This window comes from Rhagoletis zephyria, unplaced genomic scaffold (assembly GCF_001687245.7).
Source record: "Rhagoletis zephyria isolate East Lansing unplaced genomic scaffold, Rhagoletis_zephyria_1.1 Rzeph_scaffold_00333, whole genome shotgun sequence".
NCBI classification, from domain to species: domain Eukaryota; kingdom Metazoa; phylum Arthropoda; class Insecta; order Diptera; family Tephritidae; genus Rhagoletis; species Rhagoletis zephyria.
The window spans coordinates 1-18,238 of NW_016157417.1; the positions used below are offsets into that span (position 1 = coordinate 1).

Consider the following 18,238-nt stretch of genomic DNA (forward strand, 5'->3'; position numbering starts at 1 on the left):
GACGGACAGACGGACGGACAGACGGACGGACAGACAGACATGGCTTAATGGAATTCTCTTTTCATTCTGATCATTTATGTATACATTTTTCTATGCCTATCTCGGTTCATTTCGGCTGTTACAAACAACCGTTATGTGAACAAAATTAATATACCCTTGTGCACAAGTGCGCTCGGGTATAAAAATGGTGGTATACTTTTTTCCAATATAGAACAATCCTAGAGGGTGAGAGCATTATAATTCCGACCTTACTGTTTTTGGACCACCCTAATGTACATACATACATCCAGCATTCGAAACTATTTTCGAAACAACAGCCGAAGGCGCTCTATTTGTGCTAACTTCAACAATAACACAATTTTGTTTACAGAAAAAATGCCAGTCGGCAAAATAAGAAAGCAAAAGGCCTTCCTGGAGCCCTTATTTCGGCTCTTTTGAATCGATAGGCCTTCTGTGCCCGATTCTTTACTCATCATTCATTTTGTATGGAATGGCCAGCGTTTCCCGGCCTTCTCATTCAGTTTCTCTTAGAAGGGAAAAGTTTAACAGACATGTTCTGAAATTCGAAACTTTGAAATCGACTCGATTTGCCAAATATTTTTTAATTATATCTGATGACAAGAGTGAATATTCTAATTGAAAACCGTAAAAGAAGTAGCAGTGATATGAAATACATAATTTTAATGCGAGACTTTTAAATTTTTGGGTTAAAAACCTTCGAAAAAATTATCGAAATCGAGTCAATTTCAAATTTTCGAATTTCAGAACATGCCTGTAAATGAAATAATAATGAAATGGTTTTAATTTAACTTTGTATTCGACCTACACCGATGTGTCTACTGCCATTTTTTCTGTTATTTGATTTTGGTTGCCCTGGAAACACACTTTCCCGTCTCTCTTCGAATGGCGGGACTATTAAGAGATACTTATTTAACTTTCACTGCCATGGAAACCCCCTTTCTCGTGTGCATTCGAGTGTCAGCGCTATTGGAAGATCTTCTAGAAAAAAAAGCTTCCAAAGACAAGGCGTTTATTTAGAAACGCTCCTCATTTTGCCAACTGGGATATTAGAAGATATGTACATATGTACATATGTATACATGTGCTCGTATGTGTGGATAAGTACATAAGTAGATATGCACAATATTTACGTGCAAATGTATCCAAGTAGATAACACTATTTGGAGGCAAGTACAAAAATTAATGTATGTACATACATACATATGTAAATACATAGGTGACGTATACTAGGTACATACCATACTACACTACACACTAAGCCTCAGGCAAAAAAGGAGGTGTGTAACAGCTATGTTTACAAATAAGAAATCGCATTTCTTATAAATATTGCATACAAAAATTACCAGAGATCTTGTTCATACAAATCCCTAATTTGCTGGAAGAATCTAATAACTCAAAAACAGCCTTGTAAAAATCAAGTACAAATAGAACTCACAGCACGAGTTTCTCAGTACATAGAACAAATACTAAACTCCTTACACTTCAAATTGGGAATAAATAAACTTCATTAGCCATCATTTGTGCTAAGTATAGTCTGATCATGGCCAAATACACTCAACAACATCTTCGGACTGTGGGTCTACATTAGGGATGTTAATTTTTCGGCTTTAGATATTCATTACTTTTCAACAACTTGAATCGAAAAAATTGCTTCTATATTGTTTGAGAAGCTCTCTTACCATGAAATAAAAATAATAATAAATGGGTTTGAAACCTATTTTTTTATTTAAAGTGGCGTTTTTATTTTTTCTCTCTGACCGCAGGATTTATTTTGAAGGACTTTGTAATTTCAAAGATATGATTAATTCCAAAAATTGTTAAAAAAAAAAATTCAGTGCAATGTAGAATAAAAATATGGGTAACAAATGCAATAGGAAATTTCTTTAGAATTAAAAAAATTAAATTTTTTTTTTGGATTCACAAGGACGAATATTTAATTTTTAAGCTGACAAAGTTAAAAGAACGAAGCTCGAGGCAGTTATCGAGTTTATATAAGCCCTTAGCAAATACATTTTTCAAAAACAAATGAATGGTCGCCGCGAATAACGTTGTAAGCGACATAATTATAAGTTTTCAAGAATCGAAAAAAAACGTTTTTGACGACGCACATAAAGTAATTTGATTTAGTTTTCCATTTTTCGGTGCAGCAGTCTCCAAGAAATTGCCCGTGAATTCAAATGTATATCCATACATACATATCTTTCAAGTCAAAAAAAGATTTACAAAATTTTAATGATGGAAAAACGTTTTATATCCAAATCCCAATGGATGATAACACGTTTTTCCAGTAAGCCTAGCATCTTTGCCGGTGGCGCTTACAACCTTTTTCGACAAATGAATGTAATAAATAGCCGTCATCGATTCGCCACTTCTTGCTCGCTATGTTTGAGTTCCGGTCGTTTAAAGAAGAATTTTGTATGTGAAAGCAACAAAAGCTGCCACTCCGCAGCGCCTGGGTTCAAGCCCTGGTGAAACCAACATCGCAAAAAATTTAGAAAAAAGGTTTTTTCTTAACAGCGGTCACCCCTCGGCAGGCAATGGCAAACCTCCGAGTGTACTTACTTCTGCCATGAAAAACAGCTTCTCATAAAAATACAATCGCCGTTCGGAGTCGGCGTAAAACTATAGGTCCCTCCGCCTTGTGTGACAACTTCAAGCCGCACGCCACAAATCGAAGGAGCAGCTCGGCCAAAGCGCCAATCTATTTTTATTATTACTTATTTTCTAAGCACATTTCGACGAAAAATTGTAACGTACGAAACGAAAATATACAAGAATTTTAAAGTTAATCCAGCCTTTAGTTTGCTGTTTCGCTATTTTCTTTTCAAAATGTTCTTGTGTTCTCCAAACATGAAAATTTGTAGTCATCTGTTGTCTTTGATGATCATCTCAAAATCGCTTCCCTTACAAATTTTGATTTCAATATTTTGTTCTCATAAGTACTGCTTTAAATCTTCCCTTATTTCATGCATCTTGTGTACCTCACCATTCTTTTGCTGTCAAAAAACGCCGGATTAAATTGATTCATGCTTAGGCCTTAAGAGGATGTGGCAATATTTGAAATAAGTAGCGCATTTGTTCCCTCAGCGGCATCGAATGCCGCCCTCGAATCGTGTTTTTAGATATCGTACGTGTCCTTCAAAAGTAGTATCAACTCGAAATTCCTCACATAAAAAAATATTTCCGAGCCCATTTTAGGTTTGTTTTTTTTTTTTTAATTTTCGGGCAAATGAGCGTAAGTACGAAATACTCTCATAAAAGTGAATAAATAGCCCGAAACCACGGGAATACAAAAAACCCATTTTCTTGCCCGAAACTTAACGTAAAATGCAACCATGTGCCAGAAAACTTCAAAGTGCAGTATTTGACGAAAAAATTACATGGACGTCGATGTCGACCACCATAATAGGTGGCGATCTTCTACTCGAGAATACTTCTCAGATACGAACTGATTGGATCTGTGGCGCACTTGTTGCTAGAAATGAGTGGGACGCAATTCTGTGTACGTACGTACATACATGCATACATACATATATACAAGCAAACACATGTACAGTGTACTCTCTCCTAACGGACACCTCCAATAAACGGACACTTTTTTAATACCAAAAAAAAAAATCCTTCGGGGATTTTTTTATTTTCCCCTCTTGAGCGGACAACCCTCTCATAACAGGACGCATACACTTGTTTACCACACAAACGGGTATTTTAATTCCTCATAACCGGATAGCCTACAACGCCGTTTTTTTTTTTTCCTCTTTTCTATACAGCTGTTGCTTATTCAATAACACTTGTATGTATGGGAAAACAGGGCTGGAATCGTCACATCCGTTCACGGATCGAAAACGATACGAAAGAAAATTACGTGATACGTCAGGCAGTATAAGCTGAATGGGACAAAGAGTACGTTCACGTATGTCATGATCCGAAAAATGTACTTTTACGTGACGAATAGTACGATATCGTATGTGACGATTCGAGCCCTGATTTGCCCAATGACGATAGCGGTTGGACCGCCGAAGATGAGCTTCCTCTATCAGCACTTGCTCAGTCCTCCAACGTTATTAATCAAGTTCAGAAGATGAAGAGCCTTATTTAGTTATAAGAAAACTAAAAGCTTTTCTTTAAATCACAGCGATCTTAAGGGCGTTGACTACTTACTGATCTTCAAATACATAAAGATAATGGCCCGTAGTCATAGTCAAAATAAAGTCGACTTTAAAGTTAGTTGCAGCTTTTTGACATAATTTTCAATGGGATATCTGTCAAAAAAGCTGCAACTAACTTTAAAGTCGACTTTATTTTGACTATGACTACGGGCCATTAAAATTAAAGGAAAAACTCGCAAAGCTAAAATTTCTGACTTCTTTTAATATTTTGAATATTTTTGCTTTTTAAATTCTCGAAAAAAAGTGAATGAAAGCCCTGTTGACCTTGTCTATTATTTATATGTTCTTATTTTGGGAATAAAACTGTTTACATACAGATAAATATATTACACATTTTCTTTTTTTTACCTTTCTCATAAGCGGACACCTCTCATAAGCGGACAAATTTGTCAGTCCCTCAGGTGTCCGCTTAAGAGAGAGTACACTGTATATACATATGTATTTACATGCATACATATTCTGTATACAACATTAGGACTTTGAACTCTGACGAGTTTTGTTTTTGAGTTTGCAAAAGTGAATAAACAAATCAATAAGCGAAAAACCGAATCTAAGGGCGCGAACAGAGTGGCCGCTTGTTGCCGAGCCGAGCCGACTGACGCTTATTGCGAGAACCAATGCGAGAAAACTGGTACTATACAAATTAGTACAAATAAGCGCGAACAGGTCATAGTGGGCACCGAGCTGGTCAGAGCGCAAAGCTGATTGAATGCGAGAAAACAGTTCCAAAGCGTATTTCAGCGCCGGAAACATTGTTTATGTTATGTTGTTATGATTTCAACTTGTTTGGAAAACATAAAAAAAAATTAAAAACAAAAATTTAAGAAAAAGTTAATAAAACATGCAATCAAAAAATTAAAAAAATAATAAAATTTAAAAATAAAATAAAAATTAAAAAATAAAATAAAAATTAAACAAAAAAATAAAAATTCAAATAAATAATAAAAATTAAATAAAATTATAACAATAGTAAAAAAATTAAAAAAAAACATAAACAAAATTTAAAAAAAAATGTAATAAAAGAAGTAAATAAAATATACATATAAAAAATTAAAAAACATAATAAAAATAAAATAAAAATTATAAAAAAAAATTTTCGATTAATATAAAATACATAAGAAAAACCTAATAAATAAATTATTGTTATTAAAAAATCTTTTTTATTTATTTTTTTATTTATTTATTTTAAATCACTATATAAGTGATGAAATTCTCCAAATTCACTTCGTTTATCATTTATTGGATGTTTTCCAAATGATATTTTATTGATAAAATACTTTAAAACAGTAGCCGAAGCTAAATACTCATCATCTGACGAATCCATATCTTTTCACTTCAATTTCACAAACACGAATGAACAACAAACCCAAATGCATACAAACATACATAAAACACAAATAATAGATAAAATATCAGCGCTGATTCTCGCATCCACTATGCACACTCAAACTTGTTTCTCGCATGAACAAGTTCTCGCAATAAGCGTCAGTCGGCTCGGCTCGGCAACAAGCGGCCACTCTGTTCGCACCCTAAGCATTGAGTAAATGTTTACATACATATGTACGTTCACAATTTGATATAGTCGCTGATATATGTAGTGACAGTGGCGCTCACCTAAATAGCACACTTTTATTTTTTACAATATTCATAATGTTTTACGTGATACATTTTTTCGTTAATTTTATATAAAAATTTACCTCAAGTGTACCATTGTGGTACTTACCCACCAGATCTCAGTTGCTACCACCCTAACGTACCGCCCTAATGACAATAAATTAAAGACCGTCAAAAATAAAGAACCCAAAATAAAGCACATTTTATTGTGGTGTAGTGGTAAGCAGTGCGCGCTTTCAATCCTCAGCACCTGAGTTCAAGCCCTGGTCAAAGCAACATCGAAAAAAATATAGAAAAAGTTTCTTTCTTAACAGCCGTCGTTCCTCGGCAGGCAATGGCAAACCTCCGAGTGTATTTCTGCCATGAAAAACAGCTTCTCACAAAAATAGAATCGCCGTTCGGAGTCGGCGTAAAACTATAGGTCCCTCCGCTTGGTGTGACCACTTCAAGGCGCACGCCACAAGTCGGAGGAGAAGCTCGGCCAAACATTAACATACATATGTGTAAGCGCCAATCTATTATTGTTATTATTAAATGTTTTGTATTTGGCCATAGCTAGTTTCTTCGTATTAATCAGTTTCCGAAGCGAGTCGGATTCAAATCTGGTCATCCTATTGCAACAAAAAAAAATTAACTTTACCGCATGTATGTTTTTAATACTGATGTGCGCAATGCGATAAGGAATCGGTAAACTCTTATGAACGATTAGCGTTTTAATGGCCGTGGACTTAAAATCTCCCACATTTTTATGACTGAGCATCACCGCTGGTCATTAACCGCTAACTCTTTCAAAAACACATCAAATTCACATTGATTGTCACAATCCTATTCGTGTATGTATGTATGTATATAGTACGTATGTATGTAAACTATCATTATCGGCAAGACCGTATTTCTACCTTAATTGCCCGTCTTCCCTAATTTTTTTTACCGTTTTCATTAAATGCGTGTGAATTTGTCCGAAAATAAATGTGCTTTTAGATAAGTAACATTTGTCACCTTTCATAGAATTTTTGAAATAACCGTTGGTCAAAGTTGAGATAATGGAGAGAAATATGGGATTTCAAATTTTACCTAGTTTCATATTTCACTCGGGCCACCCTCAAACTTACAGTAACTTTTTCGGATGTATTTCGTAATTTTTCTCGCACTGGAAGGTTGCAACCCTTCCTTTTTCAATCCATTTAGCGGCAAATAATTACGCCTTTTTCTGATAAATTAATACAGTTGCAAAGCGTTATTGATATGTTAAAGTTAAATTTGAGTTTGAAAATTATTCGCTTTTCAATTAGTGAATTGTGGATGTACATATATAATTTTGCGTCGATCCTTATATTTCAACTAAATCGCAACCAAAATGTATCACTTCCAAAAATGCACCTGGCATAACTTGAAAAATATTTACAAGATCAAAGCAATTCTAGGAAACGGATTTACATATTTCTTGTGGTTATGGAACTCCTGATATGAATATAATCATTGAGTATCATTTTATCAACTATCCTGAGTTGGACTCTAAAATTTTCAAGGTGAGGAATAACTCAAGGATGTATTATTTGCTAAAAAAAATAAAAAAAAAATGGATTGAAGTTTTTACCTCGGGTGCAATTAAACACATGTTGCATTGCGTCAAGCAATTTATAGCAAAATAATTGTATTACTTTAGTATTTCAAGACAAGAAACAAATCACAAATTCTATATCCCGCAACTTTAATTATCGTTTACCACATCTTCTCCGCACTGTTCATGTGGGTCCTCCACTACTTCCTTACAGTCTAGAGATGGATTGTTCCTTAGTCCCCGTATGCTAATATCATAAACCACCTCTTCAATTTTTTTCACGTCATATTTTAAGGCATCAAACCTCTTCCGCAACCCATCATTTTTCAAGTTGAGTAGACGAAAGCCAGAATTTAAATTAGCCATGAAGTGAGATATGTTTAGAGGGCGGTCATAGTCACCCATAGTTACTGAATTGGTTGCAAAGCGAGATAGTTCCGAAGCCATTTGTAAAATGCCCATTAAATAGTCTTCTATATCGAGATGGAAACCATCTGCATGATTGATTTTCACTGCCAATGGAACATACAATAATAATATTACGAAACAATCAATATTTAAATAATAATAGTAACACTTACGGCCCAACATTTCTGCTGCGATTTCTCGTTTTACTAAAAATCCTGCTTCTAAATAAACAACCATTGCAATAAGAAAAACTAGGCGCTGCGTAATATATGTCCAATGATCCGAGTATCTGAAAATATTGAAATACATATACATAACAAAGCGAAAACTATGTAATTTATATGGGAAAATCTCCGGAACAGTGCGATTCAAAGCTAAAAAGTGTAAATTCTTAAATTGAACGCACAAAAATAAATTATACATCAAATTGTTTGAAATCTATTGAGGAAACCATGGCGGAAACCTGTTTATTGCGCCATGGAGGAAACATTAACTTCTTGTGTGATTAATTTTTCTCAAATGCTTATAGAGCTATAAGTTAAAATTGATAATTTTTGAAAACTAAATGTTAGCGATACTTCTAGAGGGTTTTTGTCCGATTTCAAAAATTTTCAAGATGGTATTTAAGAAGGTCGGGCGCAATGTGTATATAAAATTTGGTACAGATTGGTGAAGTGGTTTTCGAGATACAAATTTTACGAAAAACTAATTTTCGCTTAAGATACGTTGAAAATATAATTTTTGAGTATATATTTAAAAACTCGTTAACCGCACTGCCCAAATATCTGAAAATCCTTTATATACACAATCACATATATATTCATGGCCGTATTTTAGACAAAAATTATTTAATGTATTTAGCATTTTCAACGAACTTTATGAAGAATATTATCTAACGATCACGCTTAATGCCAACCTCTTATGTTTTAGTCTGTGAGTGTGCTATCTAATATTCAGACAATATTTGTTATATTTTCAACATTTTGAAAGGCACAAACTGCATAGTGAAATAATATAAAGTGTGCCAGATAGCAATGACCCTATTTCGGTACTCTTATTTGAAAATTTATGATTACCAAGGTACATTGAACAGGTAGTATCAGTAGAGCAGCTGATTTGATTTATTTTCAAATTATTTGGTCTCGAAAATGTCAAATATTTTTAATTTTTTCTCACAAAAATTCTGAATTGTTAAAATCCATTTGCATGTGAAACCTTTTTCCATACAAAACAAGCGATTGAATAGCAGCTTTTGGAACGTTCGCCCAACTCAGCAGCACAACCGCTGATTACTGGCCCTTGCAAAGGATGGATCAATGCTTCGAGAAGCAAACAAATTTACTAGGAAAGAAAGTTGCATCAATTTTTATTTTTTCCAATTTCAATTTTTTATTTTTTATAATTTTTTGTATTTCACATGGCACGCTTTGATTTAGAAGAAAAAATTCAGAACAGTTTTTGACACTTTCGATACCAGAAGCAACAACAAAATACACGCAAGTTGTTATTGCTCTACTGATACTACCTGTTTAATGTGCCTTGATGATTACAAATTTTTCTTTGCTTTGATTTGCATTTTTTTGATTTGATTAGACTGCGTTTATACACGGAAACTTTTGTCGACACGATTTTTCACATTTCCTTTTGGTGTTGCTCATTTCATTTACACACGACGATTTTTGTGTATTTAATTGTTGTTGTCAGCTGTGAACCGCTAACTCAATTTACACAGAGCACAAAGCGTGTTGCCCGAGCACGAGCAACTCGGTGCCCCTCTCCTTTCCTCGTCACGCTTCTCCTACAAACGTAGAGTTGCGGCAACAAAAATCGCCGTGTGTAAATGAGCACTTAAAAAATGTAAGAAAAATTATCAAGAAAATCTTGTCACTTGTGCAAAAGCACACATAGCGTTGCAGCACTGATGTTTTCAGTCCGAAAGGATGAGGATCTAAGCCGAAATTAGACACAGAAATATTTTTAAAAAGTATGCGTATTTTTAAAGAAAATTGTTTATACATCACTATTATATAAGTGATTTGTGTTATTTATTATTACCCTCTGAAGGTATTATATTAGTTTTTGGCCTTAAAAACAATATTATAAAAAGATCACATTTTTAAAATAAAAGATTTGTTAAATCGATTTCATGAATTTTATGAAAAAAATTTGCGATTTTTGGCGATTTTTTCACATTTTTTTTTTTAACAATCTGGACACTGTTTCAAATTGTTACAGTTTATTTCCAATGAGAATCACATATTTTTCTCAACGCCAACATATACCGTTTTGCGCTAAAAAAGTTATACTCAAAAAACGTAGGTACAAATGGTACCCAAAGTTACACGTTATTTTAATTACTTTGATTGTTTATAAAAATTAAAATGACAATATTAAAATAAAAAAATTAAATAAGCTACAAGAACTCGTCACAATTGTTTCAAAATGGCCAAAGTTTTTTATAAAAAGTAAAATTACATTAATAAAATTAATTTAAAGGTGAGGGACACAAAAGCACCCTGGTTCCGGAGATTTGTCCATATAGCTAGAGCTTCACAGCAGAAATTGATCATTTCAGGGCTATATTCAGCAATAAATTTTATATATAGACATGTGCCCCGAAAGCCAAAACGCGTGAAGCTTTAGTTCAAAGTGCAAAGAGGATGAGGAATGATTAAAGGAAGGAAAATTTTAAATTATCTCAAACGCTTCAGGTTGGAAATCTGTTTACACGTAGATATCGTTGTTTAAAGCACAAAACCGCGTATCGTGGTTCTGCAAAACCTCGTAACTGACATTTGGGCCAAAAGAGATATATCCACACCGGAGGCTGCTGCCATCAAGCCCTTATCCATTCATACTAAAGTATTATAAAAAATTAGGGATAAAAGAGATAACCGTTTTGAAATAAGACAAGTTTTACTCTCTCCTATAAAATTTTGGCAACGGTTTGGCATTTTCTTGATACGCGGTTTTGTACTTTAAACGACGATATGTGTATTACCTATAGTACTGTCCCACAGGAATTAATTCAGACAACTGTTTATAAATACCGGCACAAGCAGATACCTGCTTACGAGCTTCTTTACATGCATTATCAACTGAAAAGAAAATTAATTAACAATCAGCTTAGAATCCCAATAAGGATCATTACTCTTTGATAAGTCGGAATGAATGACCTGAAGTTGAATTGTAGCCTCTTTTGCGAGTTGCTCGATTTCGCGAACTTTTGTTCTGATATTCTGTGAACAAATAATATATATGTACATATATTCGCATGATCGTGCCATGAGAAAACATTTGATAATTGCTTGAACTAACCTCTCGAATTTCCTGTTCGTTGTCAATATACTTCTGGTAATTTGAAAAAATCTCTAGATTCACAAAACTCGCCATGTTTGAAGGTATAAAAACTTGGAACAGTAAATATTTTTTGTTTACGCTAATCCGGCTTTTTATAGCTTTGCTGTCTTTGTGATGGACCTACATATGCGATAAATGTATCGATAATGAAATGAATGTTTTGAAATATATTTACAGTGAGTTCTCACGCCACATACTACATAGCTTAAGTTTTGTTCTTTTATGACATTCCCACTGTACTGAAATCTGAGCTTTCGACTTCGAAATCTTAAAAACCTGTTTCCACCGCGCTTTCTTTGGATTTCGTTGACATTTGCCAATTGTGTTTTGGTTTGTGTGCGTTTGATTACCGGCCGCCTTCACATGCTCGAAAATCTCGCTTGCGTTCTGCTTTTTTCTCTCGTAAGTGAGATAGAGTTTTGTTGTATGGGCATTTGACAGCATCCTTTTTCATTTGCAAATATTGAGCTTTTGTCTATTAAAATATTTGTTATTATGTACTTGGATGTAAATAACCTATTTTATAAATTTTTTAAGCGATTAAATACGGCAAAAACACGTTTTAGAAGCCATCTTACAAACGCTTATATCAAGATATAACAAGCCCACACAATTATACTAATAATAATTACTGATATAATTTATATTAGCAACCAAAATGACAGCTGGACAGCAATAAATTTTATCTTGTGGAGACGGCCAGTTATGCAGACGATCATATGATCCCTGGTCAGCAATTGTTGTTGCTTTCACTGCACAATGAAAAAATTTAGAGCGAGCGAGAGAACTGAACCGCATGATCAATCGGTTCCAATTTGACCACCCGGCTGACACCGAATCACTGTTCAAAAACGGGTTGGCTTGTAAATACAATTTACTATCTGTCTCCACAGGAAAACACTGATGTCGTGATAACCATGTCACAAAATATATTTCCAATGGAGACCGACTATTTCTCATAGGCTGCAATATATGTCAGCGCTTATTGCTTGACATCTATTGCAGGTAATTTGATTGTTTGACAGCCATATTTTCATATGAAAGAAAGCGTGCTGGTGGTAACATCGATGAAATTTTGATATTACGTCAAAATAAAAATCTGTACCTTGTTGGATTATTTATGATTACGTTTTAGGAAATTATTCAGCAAGTTTTTTATGGATTTAAAAGTTTTTAAACACCGAAATTGAGAGAATGTTGTCTGGTGGCGTCAGGCGGCAAATGCTAATTTCAAGACATCAAAGTGCCCACACACAAAAACTTGCAATCATATTGCTCGTCAAAATGACAGTTGGCAGGCCATCGGTGTTTGCCTGTGGAGTTCTGCGGTTAGCTCCTTTTAAAAGTGAAATGCAGTATTTTTCATACTATTTCTCCTCCAGGGTTGAACTTTTTAGTATCTTAAGGATTTTTCGTAGAAATGTCAAATCATTACTTGATCCGTCAAATTTTTCTCTTTGCTATCAATTGGCACAGACCCTAACAAACACTCAAAACAAAACGACTTGACATTTACTAGAAATCATTTCCAAATACCTAACTCACTGTTTATTCGATGATGAAAAATTCTTTTTTAATACTGCCTGATTATAAAAAGGTAATAATATGACCATAGAAAGAGAAAATAAAGTTAAAAATGGCAACGTCTTGATTATAAAAAGTAATAATGACCATCGAAAATACATATTTGCGTGATTTAGGGCCGGCTGCTCAAAGCATGGTTGACACTAACAGGTCTATTCTGCGCCTTACCGAAGATTTTGTAACCGGGAAATTTTATTACCAAAAAATGTTACCAGTTCTTGTCACCGCGATTCTAGGAACGTTGGTAATGCAGTTAAAATATTCAGCGATTCAGCTATGAAGAATTGTGCAAATTCTGGCATTGCATATTTCACGGGGCAATACTTTGTTACCAGCTTATGAGATGGTAACAAAATTTACCGGTTACAAGAGTACACAGAATGCGAAAAGGGTTTAAAAATTGACAGGTATCTTGAACTTTTTTTTTCCAAAATGTGAAGACATAAAAACATAAACAGATGTCGGATGTACGCTAATTTGCCAAATAATATCTTAATACATTGGTTCATGAAAAGATTCCAAACGAAAATTTAAAAGTGATAAAAAAAAACAGAACTAAATTGTTTTAAATTGGATTATTAATCTAGGTGCCTTCACAAAAGTGATAAACTCTTGATAAACTTGATAAAGTGATAAATTTATCATTTTGATAAATGAACTGTCAAACTTTGTATGGAAATCCATTTGACCAAGGTTTATCACTTTATCGAACGACTTTGGTGGATAAATGTATAAATTTCAGCAAAATTCGACATTTACAGGTTGCCAGGTAGTCGCTTTTGCTACGAACACATAAAAGCAAATGAACACAATAGACGAGGTAAGAATGAAAGTAAACTAGCCATATAAGTTAAATAATGAAGCAGTTTTATGCAATTATTTACCAAGGTGCGTTCATGAAAGAATGCGGATAAACTGATTAATTTAAGTAATTTATCCCTTTATCACTTTAGGATGAAGACCCCTAGTAAATTTAATTATTAAATTATATTAAAGGTTTTAAGTTCATCCCTCACTGTAAATACACGTAATGTGCAGATACACTGTGTGGTGCATTTGGCCTACAAGTCGTGCTAGTTGTATCGGGCTTACCACCACCAGCGGCTTTACGGGCTGGACTATTTTCACTATAATGTCCATACGTTTATATACAACCCTGTGCTGGTATTTGCGAGAACATATTTGATCGAAATAAACAATTAAAATACTGAGAAAGTAAAGTTAATCATTTTTAATTGGAAATTGTTTGAATTGTTTATAATTAAAAATGTCTTATGGTGTGAGTATTTGCTGATATATCTTCATTAACAAAAGTAATAAATATTATTTAATAGGGTGGATATCCTGGAGGTCATAATCCCTACGCTGCACCTCCTGGTGCTTTTCCACCGCAAAATGCACAAGTGTCTCCCCAAGCACAGCAATGGTTTAATATGGTCGACCGGGATCGTTCAGGGAAAATAAATTCCAGTGAGCTGAAAGCCGCATTGATAAATGGCCGCGGCGAAAACTTTTCAGATAATGCTTGCAAATTAATGATTAGTAAGTGGATAATTATTCAGGGCTATCACTGAATCCGTCGTAGTCCGAATTTTTGTGAAATCTACGAAGATGCTATCACTGAATCCGAATAGCTATGAACGAAGCATACAGTTTGAGTGTATAGGTTATATTTTACAAAAATTGGACTACGATGCATTCAGCGATAGCCCAGATTATGGGAAAATTTTCCTATAGGGGACCACGCTTGGAAAAAATGAGTTAAGGGGAGGGTAGAGTGTATGGCGGCATTTTCTTGGCCAACTCAATATCCCCATCGAGGTTCATATGAAAATTCTTTATGAATATCTGTGTACGTATGGAATAGTAGCTAATGTCTAGAAGCTGGCTTTAGTATAATGCGGCATTCCCTTTATTCTTTAAACGACAAAGAATTTTTTGATAAGAATAAGGATATTGACTTGCTAGCATCGGAACTAGTTCTTGCACGTTTATCTGTCAAAAGTTCTTAAACGGCTCAGCGCCAATGAGTCATTCGCAATCGGATGCTGCGAATGCCGCATTATACCAAAGCCAGCCTTTCGACATAAGCTACTTTTCCGTACGAACACAGATATGTACATACTTTGCCTGAAATACCTACGGGTGTTGTTACATTGGATACGAATTCGTACGAAAACTCAGTCGTACGAATTCGCATGAACTTTTTTCTTGCGAAATCGTGGTACTAGTTGGTTGCTTTGCTTGTGAATAATTAGTAAGGATAATGACTGTATTCGTACTAATTATTCGCAAGCAAATTAGCCAACCAGCGTCACGATTTGGCAACAATTGGCATATAATGTATAAGCAGACTTATGGCTTGGAATACTCAGACATTATACATTAATTTTATGTAATTTGCTTATTTGTTTTACTAGGTATGTTTGACAAGGATGCTAGTGGTATGATTGATATCTATGAATTTGAAAAACTTTATGAATACATAAATCAGTGGCTAATGGTTTTTAAAACCTATGATAGGGACGGAAGCGGCTACATTGATGAAAACGAGCTGGCGCAAGGTAAGACATTTATATTTATAGTAGATTATGGTTTTAAACAAAAAAAATAATAATCACCTTGTGTTGTCTTAAAGCCTTCACTCAAATGGGCTTCAGATTTACACCAGAATTCATAAATTTTCTGGTAAAAAAGAGCGATCCCAGGGAGCACAAGGAAATTTCTGTGGATCAGTTTATTGTTTTGTGTGTACAGATTCAACGTTTCACCGAGGCTTTTCGACAAAGAGACTCTCAGCAAAACGGCACTATAACAATTGGATTCGAAGATTTTCTAAGTATTGCAATTGGATGTTCCTACTGATGATAAAAAACAAGTTTATCTGTAGCATAATTCGCTTCAAACGTATGTTCTTTTCTATATATGTATGTATGTATGCATACATATTCAGGAAAATATTTACCGTCATTCCTCAAATGTATTTGTCTGATAAAACTGCAGTGTTACATATATGTACAAATCCGTTACTTTATTATTCACAAACATCTGTATTTAAAGTTTTAAATTGTTTTGAATGGTTATGGTTGTTTAACAGCGTTATTTTTTCAAAACAGTAAAATAAATAAATAAATATTAAGAAATACAAAAGCCAGAAGCGAAAAAAATGGCCTTTTCATATATGACGTCAAGTTATTGTTGTTAATAAAACGACGTGAAGCTCGGAGTTTGGGAATTGTTTGGATTGTTGTGCGTAGATTATGTTTCGGGTGTCTCCAATATTATCTTTAACTTTGATGTATGTACATACCATGCTTCCGTAGAGTTAAGGCTCTGTTATGCATACTTGGCAGTGCATGCACTGCTATACAATTTTTACGTAGAAATCAAAAACCAACAGACCTCAGGATTTGTTAAGGTGAAATTAGTCAAGAACGCAGAACTTATACTTAAACGCTGTCTGTATACGCAGAATTCTGTCGATTACTGGAGCCCTCAGTGTTGCTTACTACAGTGTTGCCACTTATTAATGCGTTTTCATAAACTTACCTTTTCCACTACAATTTTTCGTGCTATAATAGATCGTAGTTAAATATAAACTACTTATTTTTCAACAAAAAACTTTGTTCGATAGTAAATTTCAAATATTTTAAAAGTATTTTGAATAGGAACTTATAACGTTTTTACCATCTGCAAAACTGACGAAATGGCAACCATCTATAGAAGGAAGAAATCAGCTGACACGGAAAAATCTAAACTCAACAACTACAGAAAAATTCTGCGGTGTTGAGTTTTCATTTACATGGCGCTCTGGTAAGACAGATCGTGTCAGCTGACTCGGGTTTACGTACCGGTAGGTTTACGTTCTTGACTAATTTTACCTTTATTCATACTTGGCATTGCATGCTGTGCTATACCATTTTTAAATTAACAGACTTATACGTAAGTAATGCTGTGCGCTGAGTAACCGCTTACACGCGAAGCTCATTTAACAGATTCCTTATGTGACAACTCTCAAGCAATGCCAAGTATGCATAACAGAGCCTTTATTCAGTTTTACACTTACAGGTCTATTCTGCGCTGGTAACATACATTTTGTAACCGGTGAATGAAGTTCCTGTCAATTTTTAAACCCTTTTCGCATTCTGTGCTCTCTTGTAACCGGTAAATTTGGTTACCGTCTCATAAGCTGGTAACAAAATATTGCCCCGTGAAATAATTAATTAATAATTAAAACTCTTTTTTAAACATTTTTTATTACTTTTGAAAGTTGAGCGCATCTAGAACTTTTTATTAAACAAGTAACTTTTAAGCAAAAAATACAACCGATTTCAATTCTCATATACAAATTTTGGAGTACCGTTAATTTTTTTCATGATCCAATGATCGGATCTAAACCAAATTACATTAAACTTACATGAATGTATTTTAAAGAGCATATTACACCGGCGACAGTAAATTGTACACACAAAAAAATTTATATATTCGCGAAACTATGGGTAAGTTATAGTAAACCTGCGTACTTAGTTTTTTCTCTCTGACGCCAGGATTTTTTAAAGGTTTTTGAAATTTAAAAAACCCTTGGTCGAATAAGATGGATTCTTGGTAAAAATTCAAGGTTCAACAGAAAGGTTTGGTGGATAGCATTAGATACTGAATCTGTAAACGCAAACGACAAAGTCAAATATCATCTCTGGCAGCCCTTTAATTTATGGCTCCTCTCAAACTTATCTATTTTTCAACCTTATTGTAATTTTTCTGTTGATCGCTGATTCCAAATATACTAATCTGTTTTTCATATTAGCTATACTTCGCGAATTTTTGCAAATTTGGAACCATTTTCGGGAGCTTTATTTTCCATCACCGTGGAAAAAGTTCATTTATGCAAATGAATATGGAAACACTGAACTTGCACAAATTGCACAAACGCTAATAAGTTTAGTCAGTCTCTTAAAAAAATATAAATAACTCGGAAATATAAGCAAACGATTACGGAAAAGTGTGCCATGTATTGACTTGTTTCGTTGAAGTCGAATACAAAGCTATATCTCCAATTGGAGAGTACCAAGAGGATGGCGCATTTACTTACGGTCACTCCCCTATTTTCGTAAAAGGTAAATTTAAAAAACCGCGAAAAACGTTCTTCTTCGGGAACTAATGAAATCATTCCGCTCTAATTTTCAAAGATACATAAATGGACTCAAAATGGTTGTTGCCCACCTAATATTTATTTAGTTAATACATGTACTTACATATGTATGTGTTTGAAACTACTACTTACTAATCAAATGATTCCCAATCTTGGACATCCGTATTTAATTTCATTGGCACTATTTTGAAAACTGGCCAAATTAGCGTGACCAAGCAGGGCTGCCAACTAGACTTAGCTATGAAGTGCCATATTGAGGATAAAAAAGTGCCAAAATATGCCAAATAGAAAAATAAAAGTGGCAAAAAAGTTGTCATTCCTTTTGATTCATCCCATTTAGCATTCAAACTAGGGTCACATTCCTAAAACAAA

General features: G+C 34.1%; 2 protein-coding genes and 1 long non-coding RNA gene across 3 annotated transcripts; 1 reads left to right on the forward strand and 2 right to left on the reverse strand.

Annotated features, from left to right (window-relative positions):
• Positions 1 to 2,207: 2,207 nt before the first annotated feature.
• LOC108359063 (uncharacterized) lies at positions 2,208 to 5,873 on the reverse strand. Its single transcript, XR_001846876.1, has 3 exons — positions 5,793 to 5,873; positions 2,670 to 2,671; positions 2,208 to 2,220 (listed from the first exon to the last, which is right to left on the reverse strand). It is a non-coding gene; the product is annotated as an uncharacterized LOC108359063 (long non-coding RNA).
• Positions 5,874 to 7,428: 1,555 nt separating this feature from the next.
• Positions 7,429 to 11,277, reverse strand: trsn (translin). The gene is made up of 5 exons (XM_017610694.1): positions 11,092 to 11,277; positions 10,925 to 11,012; positions 10,775 to 10,871; positions 7,947 to 8,062; positions 7,429 to 7,877 (listed from the first exon to the last, which is right to left on the reverse strand). The coding sequence occupies exons 1-5, from the start codon at positions 11,164 to 11,166 to the stop codon at positions 7,516 to 7,518; spliced, it is 738 nt and encodes a 245-aa protein (XP_017466183.1). The 5' UTR covers positions 11,167 to 11,277; the 3' UTR covers positions 7,429 to 7,515.
• Positions 11,278 to 13,811: 2,534 nt separating this feature from the next.
• On the forward strand, positions 13,812 to 15,875 carry Pef (penta-EF-hand domain containing protein peflin). Its single transcript, XM_017610711.1, has 4 exons — positions 13,812 to 13,996; positions 14,052 to 14,259; positions 15,138 to 15,281; positions 15,356 to 15,875. The coding sequence occupies exons 1-4, from the start codon at positions 13,985 to 13,987 to the stop codon at positions 15,580 to 15,582; spliced, it is 591 nt and encodes a 196-aa protein (XP_017466200.1). The 5' UTR covers positions 13,812 to 13,984; the 3' UTR covers positions 15,583 to 15,875.
• Positions 15,876 to 18,238: the final 2,363 nt, after the last annotated feature.